Below are 23,654 nucleotides of genomic sequence, written 5' to 3'. Positions count from 1 at the left end.
TGTGTTACACACGCCCCAACAGTGAAATACTGCTAAACCCAGCTTTTACTGCTTCAAGGCCTATCTCCCTCATAGGTTAACATGGGGGCTGCCCTCAAATGATATTTAAGTGCAGATTCCCTTACAGGGCAGATAGAAATTTGGAGTTTGGTGTCTCTGAACTCAATTTAAAAATACATCTTTTGGTAAAGTTGGATTTTAAATTGTCAGTTTGAAACTGCCACTTTTCAGTAAGTGGACATTTTCTTGCTTAAACCATTCTGTGACTCTGCCAGTTTGTGGATTCCCTGTCTGGGTCAGAATGGCAGTTGGGCTGGCGTGAATTCCCTCTAGACAGTGAGACAAAGGGCGCTGGGGAGTAGTCTGCATATCCTGATGGGTCATCTGAGCTGGAGCGGAGGGAGGAGTGGGCACTTACACCTGAATGGGCTGTGCCTGCTGTCTCACAATGCAGTCTCCAACCCCCTGGTGTGAGCCTGGCCCAGGCAAGGCAGGATTTTGTGAACAGACACTTTCCTTTGAAGTTTGCCAACTTCAAAGGCAGAAAGGAGTATGAGTAGTGGACCCAAAACCCCACATTTTTTTATTTCTTCAAGGATTCAAGATGAACCTCTGCCAAGGAGAAGAGCTGAAGAGAAGTGTTGCCCATGCCTGGGACTGTGCTTTGTTGGGGTATCCTGCAGTTGCTTCTTCTGCCTGTGAAAGGGGACAAAGACTGGACTTTGTTGTGCATTCATGCACAAGAATCTCCAAGGGCTCGAGTTAAGCTTGCCGCCTGTTGTTGAAGTCTCAGGGCCAAAGACTTCACTGTCAGCCCCTGGATTCTCTGGTGAGACTCCTGTCCTACTAAGTGGTGCCCCATGCAGTCCCTGGACCCTTGAAAGGTGAAGCTGGTGGATAAGGACTGAAATCCACACAAACACCTCTGTGCGGGGAACTCTGATGCACCTTCCGCAACGTGGCTGATAAACAAAATGCCGCTGGCTTCGCAGCTAAAATAGACGCCTCGCCTGCATGGCAGCTGGGAGATTGACGCAGCGCAGATGGAGAAACATGCAACACTCACTTACGGAGGCTGATAATGCCAAACCCCACGCAGGGTGGTTTTCTGACACAGTCTGACCAGATTTCAATCAAACATCTCTAGGCGTGAAAGATCGATACAAAGCCTTCCCAGATCTGAGGTGCCCAGTCCGTAAATAGACTTTGCTCTTATGAGGGGGGAAAAAAAAAAAAAAAAAAAAAAAAACACGCATTGCTGAAACTACACGGCCTCGCTTGCGACCAAGAAACAGACACATCACTGACTTTTCTGATGCATGCTCGTACGTGCGGTTTTATTTTTGATGCAAACCAGGTACTTGTGTAACAGCATTCTCACTTTACCAAGGATCAAGACTTACTCTTTTTAAAAGTTAATATCTTGACTTGTGTACGTTGGATTTGTTGTTTTAGTCTTGTTTGATTTAGATAAATATTACCTAGTTTCCTAAACTGGTGTGGTGTCAATTTTGTAGTGTTGCCACTGTATTACTGTGTGTTGGTACAAATACCTCACACATTTCTTCTGGGGTTAAGCCTTTCTGCTTGTGCCAAGCTACCGTGTGGGGGGGGGGGTAATGGGGGTTACCCTGGTGTGTTTCTCCTTTACCGTGACTAGAGTGAGGGTCCTTTCTTGGACAGAGTGCAAAATGACTGCCAGAGACCCCAATTCTAAAAAATAAATAAAAAAAAACACACAAATCATCCAGAGTATAAGGGGTTAAGTGAGCAGGAGAAGTTAGTCTTTACTTATTGCCAGGGCCACTAGAATTATGCAACTGTTCACAGCATTGGCGATTATAGTTTTGTTGCATTTACCACAATCATATGCCGCATAATGTGCAGATTGTAACCAAATTAGATCGTTTCTACCTCAAACGGTTGAAGAAACAGGAAAAATTCAGCGACACATGTTGCCCCCCCCCCCCCCAGCAGTGGAAAGCAGTTTACAAAGGTTGAATGGTCACCTTTCTGTAGCTTATTGCTATATTTAATGTTAAACTGGTGCTAAAGAGGTGCAGCCAATGCCTAGGCAAGTTTAAATGACAAAAGAATGTAGTACTATCACAATGCACCACAAGATGTTGCATAATTTGCCTTTTTTGCAACATAATTTACTCAATTGCGCAGCGATTGCCCCAGTGGCCCCGAATATGCACCTTGCTTATTTTTTCTCTGTACTTTCAACTAGATGCCTGTTGGACTAGCCGAAGCAATATCTGGAATGGAGGACACATGAAGGCAAGTTTCCCGAAAAAAGAAACATCAGGGTTGTGCTCATTAATAAATCATTGGCTATCTGCAGTCTTGAAAAGGAGCTCACACTAAAGTGGAAACAGCATTACTCAAAAAATTTAAAAGGGTGTTTCATAACACACCCATCATGCATGTGAAGATCATTCATACAAGAAGTAGCATCTTGAAGGAAAAAAAAAAAAAAAGGGGAAGTAGGAAATGTAATGCTTAGACAATATAACAGCCCAACAATATTCATATCCTGTAAAAGAGGAGATTAACAGAACTCACCAGTATAATTCACTGCATACAATCCATTAGATGAAAAAGAATACCAGAGAGGCAGATTCAGCTGACCACGTGAGCTAGGGGTGGTAGTCTGGTTGCACGCAGACTGCCTTGCATTTGGCATGCCACTAGCAAGCATGCTGTGCAGATGCACAACAGACCCATTATTAAAGCTGCCAACATTATTGCATTGCCTTTAAAAGCTACACCACTGATAGCTGGAACTCTTCAGAGACAGTGCCAAGTTAGGGAGGACAGACTACAGGTTGTCAAAGAGATGCAGGTAAAGTACAATTAAAATGAATAAAGGACTAGTAAAATTGAGCGTCAATCTAATTTGAGCAAGAGGGTACTTCCATGTTTTTCCGGTCATTAACATCAGTCCAGCACAAGACTCAGATGGCAATTACTGTTCCAGTAACTAAAAATGGAAACCACTAATGCAGCAAACCATGAACCAATATCATTACTTGATGGTATTGTGAAAAACCTACAGCAAGGTCACTCTAAAACATATGCAAGAATGGTCAGATAACACTCACCAATATCCAAGTTGGATTTGGAAAAAAGGGTATGTATGATCAAGTAATGAGATCAACTAGTTTGCGCTAAATACTGACAATGACACCTCTGTTCCGGACATTCATTCATCTGGTCTGTCCTCTGCTATGGTCTGCGTTGAGGCTTTGGAATGTACCTTGGAGAGATGAATTTCTGTACTCCAAAACTAAGAAGCAGCAAAATCTCAACTCTTGATTACTGATGATGCAGTATTCACTTAAAGAGCATGGTACGCATTGGCTCCTTTAGGAAGTTGAATGCTGTCAGAAAAGAAGGCTAACAATCAACACCAATAAAATACTAGGCCTCTGAATCCCTTAAGGCTTTGAATAAGGGATGAAATATATTTTGGAAATGAGCTCACCGCACACGGTTCTATTTTGGGTTAAGCTTCACACGAATCCACTTGCTGAACACAATGAGAATGGAAAACGAATGCAATGCAAGTAACTATTGAATGCAGAAAGAAACCTAGAGGCTTGTTTGAGGAAAGACGGTCTTTGCCTGTCCGTGATAAAGATGGCCACGACTAAGACAAAAAAGCTTTGTCTGGACATTTGAAAAAACAAACATGCTAAAAGGTTAATAGTCCACTTCCTGTCAGTGTAGGAAAGTTAATCATGCTTTGAACCATATTTTTACTATGTAACACAAGATGCCCAGTATATGGTGTTTAAGGATTAGTTTGAAGACTGCGCCTAGCTGTGCATACAAGCAGAAGTGGAATCCAAGTGACAGCACTCAGTCAGATTACAAGACAGGTAGACAAATCAATTGCTCACTTTTATTCTGTACAGAAGCAGCATCCGTCAGCTTTGGCTCCGTCAGTATCGTCGTTTAAGGCATACAGCAAAGAAGCATTGCAACGCAGTGGAGCTGTGCTACAGGAGTGACTTGGGCACTATCTACAAACCTGCTGTATTATGCAAACGCTGTGCATTGCTGGTAACCAGGTGATCAATTTGGCAAACCACGTTTAAATGCACATACATGTATCTCGAAACTCGTCTCGGCTTCCGCTGGTACCATTTTATTCACAATGGTCTTAGTATTGCCTTTAGGTTTTGGCACGTTTTCTATGCATGGCTTAATGCCGAAACAAAAGTTGAAATTGAGCAGAGGTTGACTGACATTTAAGGACGTGCAGAGCCCAGGGCAGGATTATTTTGAGGCCCCTTTCGGAGTAACTTTGAATGTATTACCCCTTTTCCACCCATTCAAGCACTTGTAATACTAAACAATATTGGGTTATACATTAAAACTTCTGTAATGGGCCACTCCACAACAGCCAAAAACTCAAGCAGTCGTATATCAAAAGAAAGCTGGAACAAGCTTTGTAAAAGCAAAATAAAAACGAAACACAAACTTGAACCACTGTCCAAGCATTCAGCAGTCACATTTAGAATGTTGTTCGAAGAATGCTTTCTATAACATGTTTACGTTTCTAAAATGACCACTTAAGATAGAGATACTTTGACTTTTGTTTGCCAACTATAAAGGAAGGAGCGGTGTAGGAACAGCCATCTCAGCTTTGTGCAATCGCAAGTCATGAAACCTTTGTAACAGAAGTAATTGGTTATTTCGCAAATGAAATTTCTCACAGAACTCTTGACTTTAATAGTGCTTTTAGTTAAGATAAAAGTGATGTGTTCGAAAATTATATCTTTTTACAATACGTACCCAGGATTTGCCCTTTAGGGAGGCAAATTGGCTACATATGAAATGCAAATTGCTTCAAACAGGGGCCTTGAATTTAAGATAAGGGGTGAGCACAGACACCCTTGAAAAGTCATCCTAAATTACTCTGACAAACTTATCTTTCCTTCAAAATGTTTTTTTCTCTGTGAAATGTAGATGTTGCAGCTGCATGTAGATGAAATAGTGCTTGTAAAGCAAACCAATGAGTGTTAAAGCCTATAAAAAGGTGCATCCCAACTTAACAATGAAGCTCACCTACAGTCTGTGTAGCGTCCACCATGGGCTAAGGCAAATAAACCTTTGCTTCATTTCATCACCATGACTGTTCATTTCTTTTCAGATATTTGCATTGACAATTTGGTGGCCCATAGGGGGATAGACTGATATAGTTAGACAGATGACTATGCTGCAGTCCCGGGCCAGAGTGAGTCCAGCTGTCTCGGACACTCACTGCAATTATCAGACTTTGTTCCAGTAGTCCAAGACGAATGACTCCCTGAACACCCTGCAATCCCCCCCCAATCCTGAAGTACGTGAACTTATCAGCTCAATGCGAACAAACAGAAGTGAATTGCCCAACAGTCACCATGGACCAGGTAAGACCAAAAGGACTGGGTTTTACAGTGTAGGAGGGAAACTGGGTTTACAGCTCCAGATGAGAGAAACAAATCTGGGATTCTGTGTGTGGTCGAAGGTAGGACCATTAGACTAAAAATGCCTTATTTTTGTTTAAAAGGGACAAGGTCTCTGTGGTGAATGAAAGCTATAAAGTCCACAGCATAAACAAGCTTGAAAGACAGCTTTATTACCAGCGCGACCTAGCGTCCAGCCACTCCGGAGAGCACAGGTTCAACTGCCAACTCCCGAATGTTCAGACGCTTGCGTTCGCAGGAACGCGCTAAGAATACACACACATAACATTATCCTCTTCCCTTCACATTAAATAACTAATAAAGGATGCTAAGAAAACTTATATTGTAATTATAAAAAGAGAACACATAAGAAAAACAGAGAACATCTATGGCAAACCAGTTGTTACATCATTATATAATCCTTCAAATAATTAGGACATTTCCGAGTCCTCATCGGTTGTTCACGAACAGCAACATTTGTTTGATTCTTCCCCTCTTGATTTGCACTGGTACCTTGTGACTCACACCCCTCAGTTTCATGACCAGAACCATGCCTTACACCAGAAGTAGACACTTCCTCTCCTCCCCAGAAGAAAGAGCTAGAACATTCTTCCTCCCCCCGACTTAAATCACACTCACCACCCCTCTGGTACAAGGCTACATTCCTCACATTCCACTTCTCTCCTCCTTCGAACTCAACATGAAATTTTCCCACCTTCCTCACACAAAACGGCCCCCTAAATTTAGAAACACCCCCCTTCAGTCTACCAGACTTGACTTTGACCCAATCTCCAACCCTCAATCCATGCTTGTGCTGAGAGGGTACAGAAGTCTTGCATCCACCAGATGCAACCCACTCTTGAAGCCAAGAAGGAATCAATTTAGTCCCCACCGATCGTCCCCTCATCACTCGAAAAGGAGAGCTACCAGTAGCATTATGAATCGTGGAACGATAAGCTCGTACAACATCAATTATCATTTTCCGCACACAACAATGATTAGCCAGAGCTAGTTGTATAGTACCCTTGATTAACCTGTTGATTCTTTCAACTATTCCATTACCCTGTGGATAATATAGGGACGTCCTGGTATGACGCACTCCACAATTCTTCAAAAATAAACACATCTCATTTGAAGTCAATTGAGTGCCATTGTCTGTAATAAGAACCGTGGGAATACCTTCCTCCATAAAAATATCCTCCAAAACCTTTATGGTTGTGGTCGTGGTGATATCACGTACAAATCTCACCACTAACCATCTTGAGTGCACATCTATCACCACCACTGCAAAACGCATTTGAAGCGGAAGTTCCAATAGTGGACCGATAAAATCCAAACAAATTGTGTGCCAAGGTTTCCCTGGATCCTCAATATGCCCTTCCACCCTGCCCACACCGACTTTCAACCTTTTTTCACTCTCCTTACACAGCCTACACTGCTCCACCCAACACTTAACCTGACCATCTAAGCCTGGCCACCAAAAAAACTCCTTCAACCTCCTACTTGTCATTCCCTGACCCAAGTGACCCTCATGAGCCAGAGAAAATAATTTAAACCTCAACCCAATTGGTGGAATAAAACGCTCACCCCGCATCAATACACTCTCCCCACAAAACGACAATTCATCCAACACATCCAAAAATGGCCTCACATTCAGTGGAAGAGAACTCCCTCTTCTAACCCCTAAAGAAACTAACTTAAAAACACATTTCAGACAATCATCCATAGCCATCTCATGTTTCCATTCTTCCAATGTGAATGTACCTAAACCCCACTCTACCACATCACCAATGGAGGCCACAGCATCATCAGTATCACAACACCTTATCGATTGAGAATCAACTCCCTCCCAATCAATAGACAACCTAGACAGGCAATCCGCCTGAACATTTTTCCAACCTTGAACATACTCCACACGATACAAATATTCTTGTAATCTAGCAGAAAGTCTGGCCAACCTCGCTGACCCCTTTCCCACACCACCAGCAGACAGTATCCTTAACAGTGGTTTGTGATCACTCCTTAGAGTAAACTCCAATCCCCACAAATATGTTCTAAAGTACTCTGTTCCCCAGACAGCCGCCAAGGCCTCACGTTCAATAACAGAATAGTTACGTTCTGTCATGGTCAAAGTTCGAGACGCAAACGCCACCGTTTTTTCACCCTTACCATGCATTTGTGACAACACCGCTCCCAACCCTGTGCTACTGGCATCCACAGTCAAAATAGAGCGCATATTAATATCAAAAGCTGTTAAGATACCAGCTCCACAAATTTCTTCTTTGATCCCATTAAAACACAACGCCTGCTCATCCGACCAACAAAACTTACTTCCCTTCCTCAACAATTTCCGAAGATCCTCAGTTTTGCTTGCAAACTTATCTACAAATTTAGAGTAATATTCCACAAGACCCAAAAAGGACCTCAACTGTTCCTTATCAGTCGGAGCTGGTGCCAACTTAATAGCTTCTAATAAGCTTCTCTTTGGCTTGATACTCCCATTCGAAATAGAGTACCCTAGGTAGTCAATTTCTTCTACCAGAAAGGTGCACTTCTCTTTATTCAAGCTCAGACCAGCCTCATCAATAATCTTAAGAACTTTTCGGAGTGTAATGTTGTGTTCACCAACTGTTTCCCCCATCACTAGCACATCGTCCTGGAAAAATAATACTCCTTTAACATCCCCAAACAATTTAGCCATCATTCGCTGAAACACACTTGCCGCAGATGCCAAACCAAAAGGCATGCGGGTAAATTGAAAAGTACCTTCTGGAGTGATAAACGCCGTAATATGTTTGGATTCAGAATGAAGCCTAATCTGATGATAGGCACTTCTCAAATCTAATTTTGAGAAAAACTTACCATCCTTAACTGAGGTTAACAGCTCATTAATATTTGGCAAAGGATAGACATCCACCACAACATTCTGGTTGACAGACCTCAAATCCACACACAACCTCACATTGCCATCTGACTTCCGTGTAATAACAACTGGAGAAACCCATGGAGAAACCTCCACAGGTTCGATGATACCCTCTTTCAACATGTTGCTTATTACTTTCTTGACTTCATCCCTGACAACAAATGGTATTTTACGAACCTTGTGTTGAGTAGGGTAAGCATCATCCTTCAAGATAATCTTATGTACATAACCTTTTAAACATCCCAACTCTTTCTTAAAAACATTACCAGCCCCCTTTAATATATCATCCAACTGTATGTTATCTATCAACAAAACCTGATTGGATGTCCTGGGACTGATAACTATGTTGAGATCAAATTGATGCATCCAACCTAGGATGGGTGGACCTTCAACTGCCACATAGATTTTCCCAATAACCTTTCTATCCTTGAATTGAATTTCTTTTAACATATATCCCAGCAGTTGAATTTCCACACCTTGATACCCACCAGGGGATATATCTTTTGGCAACAATTCTTCCTTCGCCCACCAACATTTAAAGAGACTCTCAGGGATTATGGTGTACAAAGAACCAGAATCCACCATGAGATTCACTTGAATATCCCCAATATAGAATTGAGCCATTGGTCTAGAGCATCTACGGTCACTCACACACACACTCGGAATCCTTCCATCCTCAATTGCTAATATCCTGTCCTCACAAGTTGATTCACAACAGTCTTCCACAATATTTATGCTCGGTTTCAACTCCTTAACAAATCGGTTACCTTCCCTGCACACACGAGCATAATGCCCCCTGCGACCACATTTGCGACATTCCTTATTGATAGCAAAACATTTCTTGGAATCCCCCAAGTGTAAAGTACTGCCACACCGAAAACACTCCTTTCCTTTGCTTTTAGTACCCCCCACTTTCTTTGTTACAGTTCCAAGTTCCTGTTGAGATCCAGTAGACTCGCTTGATAAAACCATAACTTCTCCAGTTCTCTTTCCTTTCTATTTCTTTTATACAACGCCTCGATTCTTCAATAACTTTCGCAAGGTCAATCGCTTCTTGCAAGGTGGGATCCTTTGCCGCCCACAACCTCTCCTGAATCCTTTTATCACGGCACTGAACGATAAGTTGATCACGTATCAGTTCATCTGTCATAGTACCAAACCTACATTTGACTGATAATTCCCTCAGCCTGGACACAAAATCGTCAATAGACTCATGAAAATCCTGGGGTTGCGTATAGAATTTATACCCAACTAGTACCAAATTGGTTTCCTTAGCAAACCTATTCTCCAACCGTTTAATGGCCTCTTTAAAAACATCATCCATAGGCTGTCCATTTGGCCCCATGGAAGGAGGAAGATATTTAAAAATCCTTTGACCCTCACACCCCAAAGTACTTAAAAGAATAGCTTTCTTCCTTAGAGAAGAAAAACCTTGTCCATCCAACGCTACAATATAATTCTCCAACATTTCTATCCAATCTTCCCAAGGAAGAGATGGAACCCCTGGAAGTGGAAGGAATAATGGTGGCGGAGAAATATTTGCCTGGGTAGCCATGGGTCCCTGTAGTGCAAGCTCCTTTCCTTCAACCTGTGTTCCTGAATAAATCAAAAGATTTCCCTGTTTGTTGCCAAGTAGACGCTAAGGCTCAACAAAGTAAAGAGCGTCTAAGATTTCACGTCGCTAGAATGCTGTCACATTACCGGCCAAAATGCAGTGTGTCTAAATTTGCCACGGAGACACCAATACTCTGACAGGCTGCCGGCCGATGTGCGAAGCGCTCCTGGTTGCCTAGGAGACGCTGACACACTTGCCGGCCCATAAATAAGAAATGCTGTAGGAGCGCAGTAATCAGCCCCTTCCACAGTAGCCAGCAAGAAGAAACAGACGAAAGTATGGCCAAAATGACCCCAAATCCGTGTTCTCGCACCTTCAAGCTGCTTCTTTGAGACACCGCTGCTGAAAGCCGCCGCCAGGCAAAACAGGATCCTCACGACCAGCCGCTACCAACAACCGGAACAAAAGAACAGCAGAAATAGAATCCAGGGCTGACCTAGGTCGTGCAAAACTCTCGTCGCCAAACTGATTCGCCAAACTCTCGTCACAAATCTGGGATTCTGTGTGTGGTCGAAGGTAGGACCATTAGACTAAAAATGCCTTATTTTTGTTTAAAAGGGACAAGGTCTCTAAATGGTCAACTGACATTTTTTAACAACCGATTTTTTTGAAAATGTTAAATGTTTTTGTGGATCAAAAAAGTAGACAATCTAGGAGTCTCGACGAGACTCAACCCACACCAGAGTCCAGGACTCCGGCTTGGTCTGTGGTGAAGAAAAAGGGTTACCATATGGCAATGTTTTAAGACAAATGGCACCATCTGACTTGTGATGACCCTTCGGGCAATGGCCTAAAGGAGGCACGTTTGAGAAAAGCAGGATTGATTATTTAGAAGAATGTCTGAGAGCAATTGAAAAGAAGGGCAAGAAGGTGGGGTTGTTAGAATGGGACACCTATCCTGCATGGAGAGACTACGCAAGAGAATGGATAGAACTGAAAAATAATCATGGGAAATTGATGAAATGAGCGAGAAAAAGAATGAAAGATGCAATGCAGCATGTATAGTGAATGAAATAGCAGTAGAGAAATGTTTTGTTCAGAAGGTAAAAGAAAAACAGATTTATCCATCTGCTCCATCACCTGATGAATTTGGGAGGGGAGGTATATGGACCAAATACTCCCAAGTCATCCTCAACCCTCGCCGTACACTGGGGCTAACATACTAGCTAAAGAATCAGGTGAATATAGGGCAGTTGCAACTCCACAAGTGAGAGCAAGAGGAACAGGAACTAGTTGTATTTCAGGGCATGATTGACGATGCAAAGAAAGCAACTAGACAGCAAATGCATCAGAGTTATAATGAGGCAAAAACCAATAGGTCAACAAGCTTTCCAATGAAGGAATGGCTATGTGGGAAAGTGACCAACACTTTGTGCTATTTTGCAAATATATATATATATATATATATATATATATATATATATCTCATGAATCCTTAACAGATCATTAAGGCTCCAGCACTCCACGATGGTTTCAGGGGTTTATTTAAACAAAGCAGGAACGCGTTTCGGCATGACCGCCTTCTTCAACCTGCGGGCCGCCATTTTGGCCCCCTTTATATATCCTATGTGTTACCATTCATTTAAAGCAATACACTGCCTTTAAAAACGTAATAACACCCGTGATACAATACATGTGAATATTTTATTTTGTCACATGTATTATATAATTATGTGACAAAAATGTACCAGTTTATAAGGCAAAATCACTAATAAATATTTACCAGTCTAAATAAATCTTAATAAATCTGTTTAGATTACAATTAATCACAGAGAAACTAATTACGTGTAAATCTCAAAAGAGATCCACCGAGTCCAATCTCTTTTAAGATTTATTATATTTTGTCACATGTATTATATAATTTTCACATGTATTGTATCACGGGTGTTATTACGTGGAGTGCTGGAGCCTTAATGATCTGTTAAGGATTCATGTTCTAAGTAAAGACGAGGTGGCGTGCGTCCCATTCCAGCACCATTGGCGATTAGGTGCAGAGAGAGAAACGCCGAACGAAGTATGTATGTATGTATGTATGTATGTATGTATGTATGTATGTATGTATGTATGTATGTATGTATGTATGTATGTATAAATAAAATATAGCTTTTGGTATTGGGAAACATTTCCACAGCAAGAGCAGTATGTTCAGATATTACCAATACAAAGGGATGCTGAACCAGCAAATAAATTAGATACTTGGATGATGGGGACAGATTAAGTGTCACTATTAGATATGCAGCGTGGTTCGCAGACGCAAATCGCACTATGCGGAAGAGTAGTGAGATTAAGGAAGAATGACCGGCAAAAAGAATCACCCCAGGCAGATAGAGAATACCGCAGAAAAGGATATAGGGAAAAAGGATACTACATTTGAGAGACGCACCAGGTTATGATGAAGATCATAAAATAATGAGGGTGCATGTACCTTGGACTCCGAATTACATAGGTTTGCTGTTCAGTATCCTGACTACCAGGACAGGGAAGAATGGTACAGACAAACTAACATAGCACTAAACAAAAATGTCACCTTACCTCAGAATTAGATCAAATGTTCTCACTTCTGCCAGATGACATCTGGAAGAACGCATTGGGGAGGATAATGCGGAACAGAACGTAATTTGGGCAAATATAGACGCAGAAAATAAGAGCACAGCCAAGGAAGGTATAAAAATGAAATACAGCAACTAGAAGACAAATTGTTGAAGCAAATAGATAAAATACTACCGCAAAGGCAGATAAATTACAGCAAAATTAATAACTGCAAACAAGAACGGGGGGAAGATTACTGCATTCTTTTGAGTTCTCGGCATCTAGCAGTTTAGAGCCTTCCATTGGCAGCACTCAACACTCTTTGGGGTCCTACATTGTGAATAACCTGCAGAAAAATATGAAAGATGCCATTCATCAGCAGAATTCTTCATGTCTCAAACAGATACCAGAGTTATAGCAGTTCTCAATACTATGAAGAATTACAATTTGAAAGAAGAAGATATCAAAGATAAAAAGCACAAGGACTTAAAACAAAAAGGTGCTCATGCAGCAAGCCCAAGTATTCAGTGCACCTATAAGGGGCTTGGTAGAGGGGAACTACCTAGACCTTCCCTTGCACAATTACATGCACCACCAAATATATTTAATACAACACCTGCACATCAACAACAGAATTGCTATAACTGTTGGGTAGGGCCACTGGATCTGGGATTGCCCTCACCCACACAGGCAAAGAGGAAGAGGGTTCATGAACAGAGCAGATCAGCGGCATCAAAATACACTGAAATTCCTAGGGACAGCCGGCTACTGCCACCATTGGATTCCTAATTTTTTCATTGTTGCCAAAACTATTGTTGGCCCTAACCCGCAAGGACACACCTGAGCCACTGGCGTGGATATCAGAACATGAACATAGCTTTCTGCGAATCTCCTGCTTTGGGGCTGCCCGACCATTCTAAAGATTTTCATCTTTTTTTTCATCAATCTGAAGGGTGTGCTCCGTCAACAGTTCAGCAATTACATACAACCATGCGCTTATTTCTCTGCCACACTTGATAACGTGGCCAAAGCGTTGCCAAGTTACCTTAAAGCTGTTGCGACAGCTGCAGTCGCATTACAACAAGCAGAAAGTTTGATAATGGGACACACTGTTCATTTATATGTCCCACACTCAGTGGATGTGATACTGAATAAAACATGCACTCAACAGCTCACAGATGTCAGGTTGACACATTATAAAGTCTGTTTAATCCACATGTGCATATACATAGATGCAATGTTTTTACTGCTTCATGCTGAAAGTGAACAACAACACTTTGATGATCACGATTGCATTTACCGAAAAGAGGTACAGACAAAGGTCAGAATAGACATGCAGTATACACCATTTGATGATGAAGGGGAACTATGGGTCGATGGCTCATGTCTTAGAACAGAGGATGGTACAACATCTGAAGCCAAAACACTATACACTGGTTGAAAGTTGCAGGATGGGGCAATCCACGCAAGCAGCTGAAAACATTGCTTTAACTAGATCATGTTAAAGCATCTCCCCTCTGCCCCATAATAAACTAAGTTTATTATCCTTTCGCTGTGAAAGGGGCAGGCCATGTGGGACGTCAGGGATGAGGGGGTGCACTGTGCTCTCTTCAGCCCAGTACTGTGTCACTGGGCTGGAGATAGCAGGCACAGGCTCCCAGTCTGCCTGGGAGCATCCCAGCCAATCCAGGAGCCTGTGCCTGTGGAGGAGACAGATGAGCAGCAGCATGGAGGTAAGTTTATTTTATTGCTGAATTTAATGTTTTTGTCCCCTGCCGCCCCTTCAAAGGGGAGCAAGCAGTGACTAGGTCCAACTGTAAGCAGCCCTGGTGGAGCAGTCCTGAACAAGTCCTGCTGGCCACACAGACTGCTGTCAAGTGCACCAACAAGAACTGGATTCACGCATCCCATCTGAAGAGGGAGACACCACAAGCAATGCTGCCACCATCTACCACGACCACAGCAGCGGAAGCTCAGCAACACCCATGACTCCTCAGCACCAAGACAGCACCATACAACCAGAGATCACAGAAGTAGAACATCTAAGATATGGAGGAAATGTTTGTGCTGATATCTGAAGAACTAAAGATCCAGTAGTCACTGCTCATGCTCAGCCTGAAAAAGAATTAACTGTTACAACAGACAGGTACATACTCGGTCCACACTTAACGCTGTAGGACTAAGAACATTAGAAAACAAAGAAAGTGATGAACAAGTACAAAATGAAACATTAAGCTCAAATGGAATTCCCAGACCGTAGTACATATCTGAATATTGACTAAAAAGCAGGCCTAGAAGGAGATGGCGAAAAACGGAGACCAGTCTGGCAATATCCCTCAGGTAGGATCTCTCAGTGCTCATGCCACTACAGCTCCACTGTTGCAAGCCATTCGCCATCCAGAGACCTTTCCATTGCACCATTTAGGGCAAGTCGTGGTACGTCCCTAGTAGTACCCCTCCAGGTCATTAGTGTGGCCTAGAACAACCTCTGCCAAACTTTAACATGGGACACAGGCAGTGCTGGCTATGAAAAAGAAATAGATTAAGAAAACAGAGGAAAAGGTGTTCTGCATCCCACTTGTTTTCGCTCTAAACTATGTTAGCCATGATTGCCATTTTCTTCTATGAAATGCATTATCTGCCTGTAGAGAGCCTTGAACATGGTGTAGAAGGGTTAGACGTGCATGCTCATCATGCAAAAGAGTATCACAAGAATTTTGCTATACAGACTATGAATGTGTATCAGAAAATAATGTCTCAAATTGCTGGATTTGTCTAAAAATGCTGCCAACTGTTGAAGGGAATGCTTTTCTTGCACCTACCATTGCCATACAATGACTCATACATCATTATATATGTAATGATCACATGGGCCCCACGAAGACAGCAGGTTGACCTACAGAAAAAAATACAGGTCACAGATAATTATGTCAGGGTGTAAGAGCTACTTGCAGAGACCACTTTAAGATGCAGAGGGGGACTCAGCCTATGCTTCTTTACCTCAACCTTACTATTTTGTCCAAGAAATCTAGGGACTTCCTTCTGCAACAGAATACAGAAGTAAAAGCCACTCACACCCACTTCATAGGCTGTCAGCTAACACTACAGGTACACTTTGCATACATGCCAATGGGTCACAAACAGCAGCGGGGGTAGTGTATGCAACACCACATTTTCACTGATAAATGCCTCTTGGCTTAGCATACCCTTGCATACAAGGGATGAAACCTACTGGATATGTGGACTAAAGGCCTACTCTTGGCTGCCCCCATACTGGACAGGTACTTGTTCCCTCAGGGGAGTATTTCCTTGTATCCAACACCCTCCTAAATAGCATGTCCACAAATATAAATTACACAATAGCCTTGCAAGAGGAAGGAGAAAGGAGGACCAGACAGATACCTCAGCCAAGATGGCAGGAGTTGTGGTGCTGGGCCAGTTTTCCGCAGCAGGGGTAAATCATTAATTCCAAAAGACTGCAACAGTTATTGGAAGCAGCTATAAATGAAACTGCTAGTGCTTTAGAGAACATCACACTGGAAATGACGGCTATGAGACAAGCTGTAATCCAAAAATCGTATTATTTTCGACATGCTCCTCGCCAAGAGCGGGGGGAGCCTGTAGGATGATCCACAGTGTTTAATTTTCATTCCCAATGATGCCCCAAATGTTTATAAGGCTATTGAAAAATTGCATGACAGTTCAGGTACATAACTTCACTGAGCGAACAACATGGGACGTCGTCTCCTCGTTTCGGTCATGAGGATGGAGCATTCTTAAATGGATAATAGTAATAACAGGCCTATTGTTAGTCAGCTGCTGTGTACAGTGTTTCCCTGCTTTAGTGAGCACTTGTTTCACATGCCTTTCTGCCTCCCTGCGGCAGAAACCAGTTAACATTGTCACGACCAATGTCATGATAATACAAGATGCTTCTCACTGGAGAAGTGTGTAAAATAGAGATGGACTAAAAGAGGTAACGTTTATGCTTGAACAAGGGTTCAAAGGGTGAATTTGTAACAGCAAAATAAAATTAGACATAAGAAGTTGAACCAGTGTCCAAGCATTCAGCGTTTATATTTGGAATCTTGTTCCAAGAAAGCTTTTGGCAACAAGCTTACATTTCTAAAATTACCACTTGAGATAAAACGTGATGTTTTTAGTGTCTTGTTTGCTAATTATAGAGGCAGGTGCTTTGCAGGAACAGCCTTCTCAGCTTTGTGCAAACGCAAATCATAAAACCTCTGAAAGGAAGAGAAATAATTGGTTAAGTCGCAAATGGAATAGAACGTTTGACTGTAAACTAGGGCTTTTAGTTAAGATAAGTGGCATGTTCATAAGTTCTTTCAACACTATGTAACCAGGATGTGCCCTTTAGGGAGGCAAGACTGCTACATACGAAATGCTATTTGCTTCAAACAGGGGCCTTGAAGCTAAGATAAAGGGCAAACACAGGCCCGCTTTAGATGTCCGTCATAAATTACTCTATTGATAAACTTACGTTCACTTCAAAATGTAATTATTTTCCTGTAAAATATAGATCTTGCAGCTGCTTTTAGATGGTGAAATAGTGCTTGTAATGCAAACCAATGAGTGTTTAAACTCACAGGCGCATCCCGACTTAAGAAGAACGAAGCTCAGTCAGTTTGTGTGGCTGCCATCTTGGGCTAAAGCAAATAAACCTTTGCTTTGTTTTATTGCCATGACTGCGTTCCGATTGTTCATTTCTTTTCAGATATTTGCATTGACAGCATTGATAAAAAAAAAAAAAAAAAAAAAAAAAAAAGTTTGTTTGGATCTAGTCCTCCCCCCTCACCATTCCACCTTTTATGTGAAATTTACCATCTCATCAGTTGTTTCCAATGTAGGAAAAACATGCCAGGAGTGACTTGACAGATATTTAGTGGACTAGTGCACAATATTACAGCATGACATAATTGCACTTAGTGACTGAAAGTGTAGCTTTAGGGGCTGAATAGGTTTTAAAACTGCATCTTCCTTCACTCCTGACGTTCATGCTTGGAGTGAAAATCAAAATTGCAGAGCGCGACAGAGTGAGTGAATACGAAGTAGAAATAGTGTTCAGATTAACTAACGAAATGGCAACTGCACAAGCATCACAATTGTATAGCCCATTAAAAATAAAAAGATAGGTATGAAAATGTTCTCATATACACAAAAGGTGTCAGAAGGCAAGTGGCTGCAGACTGACAAATTGAAGACAAGCATTTGCAAAGCCAGTACACTGGCAAATTGCTTTTTACTCTGTCAACGTTTGCATTGTTAACCATTATGTTTTAAGTAAAATTGTGTTTTTGTGGGGTTGGAGGAGTACTAGGGGATCGGCCAGGTATTCCCAATATAAAAGTAACATTGGCTGAAAGGTAAAGTATTTCTTGATTCAAACCGCACATTACCACACTAGTCACTGAAGGAACTAGTTAGTGCTTCATGTGAAAGGGCGGAACGCCATCGCGGACACTGAAGTTAACCAGCGGCTGAAGGGGCCCGACACTGCCCCGTGTAGCAGCAGTTGGGAGGAAGACTAATGTGAATGGCACTCCAGGCGAAGGATACAGAGTGCTAAAATAAAAAATGTATTGGCTAACACTAGACCTAAAGAAATTGCAGTGAACCGAGACGAAACAGACAAATTGAGATGCACTCAAACTAAGGAGGGAAAGTTATGTTGAGTGATAGCAACTAGGCGACAGTGGAGCAAAGCAAGATAGAACGGAGTGGACGAATGAGAAAAAAATTAGAGCGAACATGGCAATTTGAATGGTGGGGTGAAAATGAAGGCTATGAGAGAATTGTAGGAGTTTGACAGTAAAAGAGCAAGAAGGGAGGCAGAAAAGAGGAACAGCTGTAAATATGGAGCCGAGGGGTGACCGTGAAGTCTCACAGCGGAGGTACAGAGGCAGTGGGTGGAGTGGCTCAGCGAGTGGGTGGAGTGGCTCAGCGAGAAGGTTGGTAAAAAGAAATCGCACAGACAATACACGGAGAGCAAAGGGCTGAACGAAAGAGCAAAGTAATGAGTGAAGTCACTGTGGAAATATAGGAACGAGCAGAGAGGTGACATTCGCAGCTGAGAAGATGGACACTTGAAGAGCCGAGGAGACATAAAAAAGGAAAACAAAGGGGCGCCAGCATTGGAGGAAGAAAATGTAAACGTAAAATATTTCTGAAAGGACAAGTTTTTTGTGCATGACGTGTGAGGCAATGGTGTATATGAATTATACTGCACCGCCCTTCTCAAAAAGGTTGGTGGGATTTCTAGTAACAATTTTCTCTCAAATGCGGCAGTCCTGCTGGCATATAGTAGGCCTTCCATGCGAGTTATTTACAGTGTCGTCGAAAACCGAAGTTTTAATATTATGGGAGGCGGTTAAGAACCCATCTAGTGTCCAGCTGAGTAAAAGAGACGCGTGCAAGGAGGTTCATGTTAATGGCTGTGGGAGCCCAGAGACCGCAGCTGAACAACATGCTGAATGGTAGGAAAGTTTGTTGGGGGTTTGAGAACCATTAAGCCCACAATGCACCGAGGTTCTTACCCCTCACGTTAGTGCCCCCACTTCCAAACGCACCAGAGTCCAAACATTTCAGCACATTCATAAAAATGCTGAAAAAAAGCCAGATCGGCCCTAAACATCATGCACTCCACCTCTATCGGAAAATTGATTTCTTTTTCTCCCTTTGATCGAGTTCCTTCTACGGCCCTCTCTCTCCGTCTCTTTCTCGCCCTTGAATGCCCCACTAATCTGCTGCAATTAATCCAAAAGCGTAAGGGGGCGCAAGAATGAATGGCTTTGGCCTTTCAAAACTGACCTCCAGCCCACCCTGGAAATGCTCAGTGGAATAAGGGGTTAGGCCGGCCCTAGCGATCAACAATACACAAGACACAGACAACGAGGCGCTACGAAAAACAAAAAGCAGTTTCTACATGTAATATCATCGGAACTAATTTGTGCGAGGGCTGCTAACAGTACTGTAAACTATGACATGTGGGATCAGTTCACCCCCCAAACAATAGTGTATTCGTTAAAATGCACCGACACGTCCCGGGCAAGCAAATTGGGGATCTGAGAGGTGAACTTTGCAGCGTTGCCTCTTATAGCCCCAGAGGCCCTGGCGCACCTTGTTGTCCGCCTTCCTCACCACCTTCTTGCAGGTCCCGAACGAGCCCCGGCCCACGACGCGCATCTCCTTGTAATCGTCCAGTCTGGATGACATCGCTGCTCTGCTTCTTGTCCCCGGTACCTTGCGCCACCGACTCACAGTGCGCGCTCCGACTAAAGGAAAACTCCTGGCCTCGCCGAGCCGCCCTTCAAATGGCCGCGCCTCAGGCGAGCGTGCCTGATTGGCCGGTGGCCGCGCAGCGCCGCGCGCTGTCATTGGAGGAGAGGATGTTTAACGAGGAACATAGATAAAAGTAGGTACGGCTTCGGTCGAGCTTGCGCGTGCCGCTCAGCGTGAAGGAGGACCGGGGGAGTACTTGCGGGGATGGGAAAAAAAGAAGCTGGGTCGCCGATAGCTGCTTGCAATATTCCCAATCTCCTTTAAAATGAAAGAACAGCAGCATTACAGACGGGCATTTGATGTCATAGCTGCAAAGGTTTGCGATTGCTGTGTGTGACATTTTCATATTTTCAGCTTAATTATGAGTGACATTTCAACGACTACGAGTGACACTTTCTTGCGAGCAAAATCAAGCAATAAATACGTGGCTGCTTAAATGCAGCCTTGCAGCAGTGGTGTAACGAAACTTGAGGGGGCCCCCCTTGACCCAGTCAGTGACGTGCCGTCCGTGCACAGGGTACTTGGGGGGAGGGGGGGGGAAGGGTGTTGGCATGGAGGTCAGCCCCCCGCACCACGGGGGCCTTTGGTTAAGGCACCACCTGGGGGTGTTTCCCAAGGGCACTATAATGCATGACTAATGTATTTTAGTTCAGAGATGCGTACACCTGCTCTAAAATGCGTTAGTCTAACGCCTGATGTGTGGCACTTGGCAGGGCTGTAATATTGGTGCTTGGTCTGCAGCAAATTAAAATTAAAATGTTTTCATTTCGCATCTGAAGGTCTGTCCTTGGAAAGGTGGTTTTGGTACAGAACGGCGATGTGCAAACAAGTAAGCCAGAGTTCCTCTGGCATCAGTAATTTGTTTTGGAGGGGTTAGGAGGTGGTAGGATGTGCTGAAGAGATTACTAAAGCTCATGGGAAAATGGGGATAATGTTTCTTCGGGAAATCCTACTTGTTTTCAGGTGAAGACTGTGTTTTTGTCTATGGTAGGGTTGCTCCACTCCTGCGTCTGGGTTTACACCAACACACATGCTGGGTGTATAAAATGCCTCTGAAAAATTGATTATTAGTGGGTAAGGATGTTACTTCTACCCAATCATTATCAAAATCCTGTCAGGTCACACTTGCTGTTCTAATAATTTACCCCTAGTTTCAGTCCCTGGTAGCTATGGCACAGAGCAGGCATATAGGAAAATGTGCAAAGTATTTAGCAAAACTAAAATGGTCAAACATTCAAACCACAACTCAATAAAAATCCCACAACAAATTCCTAACAACTAAAAAAAATGTATATAAAACATGATACTAAAATAAAAATCCAATAAGAAGAATCAGAGAGATGAACTTTTAAAGTTTTCAGGAAAAAAGTAGTGAGCACCAACCAAAAATCACTGTTAGTGGTTGATCAGGACCTAAGCTCAATTTTAGGCCAACCGCAATGGAGCACAGGTTAGACACACCAAGCGGGTTGTCCGTGATGATGTTTTTTACCCTCTGACTTAGTCTTGTCAATGGAAATTTAAATACTCTAGCAGGGCAAGGTTGAAGGCTGTATCCTTGAAGCCATCCCAAAGCCAGATAGCCATTGGACAAGGTCCTGCTGAAACTGGTGGTTTTGGCAGAAAAGTAGAGTGCAGGAGAAATTCAAATTTCATGGCTGTCACAGTACTCTTGTGGGGCGGATACCAGTTTCTTTTCACTTTTTTGCCTGACCAAGAGTTTTATGGATCTCAGAATCCTCCAGCAGAGCAAACCTGAAGCTGTATTTTACAAAATTGCATTGAAATTAGACACCTTTGCTGCAAGGACTGGCTGACACTATGGAGGGCTTGGAAGTCCAAAATTTTTCTAACTCCCATCTTTTCCAACTTTCAGTGTTTCGTGGGATCTGATATCTTGGCTTTGTAACATAAGCTCTCATTGTGAGATCTTTGTTTTAACTTTAGGTCGATGGTTTTAATTCTGCGATCTGTTTACCTTTTCATCCTTCAAAGAACAGTAACTGAGTACCATTAAATTCAGTAATAACAGCACCTTTTACTTAACAGCACTTCATCTTGAACACATTGTGGCACTAATTGCAATATAAACCTGCAATTGTTATCCATTTTTTATTAAGTTCAAACATCCTTTTCTATTGTTATTATCTCTAACACTCCTTTTTATCACAAACTGATGTTTCCAACATCCCCACCATAGGAACACACAGTAACCATTACTCTAATTCTAGTTGTTTTAACCTTTCAAAATAAGGTAGCTGGAAAGTACATAATTAAACTGGCGCTGCCTTTGTTGAATGAGGTGTGTACAGATAGATTTGTGTTCTGTGGAGTGAAACATAAAGTTTTAAAGGCAAGGGCATCTGGGTCACAATCTCCACCAGAGCTCAACCTAATAATTCCTCACCTGCCTCCAACTTGACCTGCTCTCTAGAAAGTCTTATTTTGTTGTTTATCAGATCAAAACAGAGATGGACATCCGTGAGACTGCCATACACACAAAAATAAGATTTTAGATGCACTTATCTGACTTCAAAATCTGCCAGTGGTTGCACTATATGTAATGATTCATGCATAGTGTGAGAGCAAAGGCAGTGCAGCGACTAAGAAGAATGTATAATGCTAAAGGAAAATGGCAGATTAGATGCGTCTAGTGGCTGTTATCCTCTACTAATAAATATTCAACAATGCTGTTGTGTTTATGTGTGCCTCGGTGTGTGTTAGGAGCTGTGTATCATTTTAATATAGAAGAAGAAAGCGTTGGAGATTGAATACAGTCGGTCAAGAAGAAGGAAATGGTGAAACAGCTGACTGGGATTGTCTTGTAGTCTTTATGTTTTATTGTTCTCTATTTATGTATGGCTCCAGTAAATGCAGCTGATATTTGCAGGGCTAGATTAATTGGTGGTGGTCTATTTCTTACAGCTATCGGTTTGAATCTGCACAGATGGCACCAGGCTGTGCTGTTTTAATGGGTTGTATGTAATTTTATCATAGAAAAACAATTTAATTGAATACCATTACTGAAAAACCATTTCACCTAAACAAATTAATGGAAATTTGCCATTACCATTTCATAGAAACCAATTCATTTTCAATGCTTATTTGTAAGCTGAAAAAGCAATTATTGCAGGTATCACTTTCAGAAACTTGTGTGTTGGAGGTATGTATTTAAGTGAATTACTTCCAGGGACAATATTTGAGGTTTATTTGTTTGACTTTGTCAAATAATCACTTCAGATGCATAAATAGGCCGACTGTGCACCGCCCCTAAATATCATCCATCACTGACCACCTCAAAACCCGTAAACACCATCCATTGCTGCCCTCTAAGAAACCCTCATCACACTCATGTTCCATCCATCCCTGAATCCTAAAATCCCTTGCTACTCTTAAACTCCACCCCTTACTGAAGCCTGCAGCCCCTTTCTGTACCTAAATCTAACCCATCCGTGAACACCCAAAACCCCTAATCACCCCTAAACCCCACCGATCACTGAACCCTAAAAAAAACCCTCAGCACCTTTAAACATTCCTTAAAATTATTTCCTCAAAATTGGATTTCCATAATTTGATTTCCTCCAATGTGGTTTCTCAGTTTTCATTTTTCTTTTAGTACACATACATGAGGTTTAATGAACAGCATGTTTTAGCCCAGTTTAAAACCATATATTTTATTGAGATGACCACACCACTTTTTATATGTTCAAGTTAAATGGAACCCTCTCTTGTCTCTGGTTTTCTGAATTTTCTACAGATTTAGAGCTCATTTGCAGACAGTGAACATTGCGAGGGTGCTGGTGCACCCTGAGGGCTACAGCGTTGCCGCCGG

At 42.4% G+C, this 23,654-nt stretch overlaps 1 protein-coding gene across 1 annotated transcript in view; it reads right to left on the bottom strand.

Annotated features, from left to right (window-relative positions):
- LOC138297233 (serine/threonine-protein kinase Nek2-like) overlaps nt 1-19,837 on the bottom strand; it is a 73,043-nt gene extending 53,206 nt beyond the window's left edge. The window contains exon 1 of the mRNA XM_069236709.1: nt 19,661-19,837. Coding sequence (XP_069092810.1) covers nt 19,661-19,756 — 96 coding nt within the window. The 5' untranslated portion in view covers nt 19,757-19,837. The remainder of the gene's footprint in view (nt 1-19,660) is intronic.
- Nucleotides 19,838-23,654: the final 3,817 nt, after the last annotated feature.

This window comes from Pleurodeles waltl, chromosome 5, assembly GCF_031143425.1.
Source record: "Pleurodeles waltl isolate 20211129_DDA chromosome 5, aPleWal1.hap1.20221129, whole genome shotgun sequence".
Lineage (NCBI taxonomy): Eukaryota > Metazoa > Chordata > Amphibia > Caudata > Salamandridae > Pleurodeles > Pleurodeles waltl.
The sequence above is the reverse complement of the archived record's forward strand: the minus strand, read 5'-3'. Positions and strand labels throughout refer to the sequence as shown.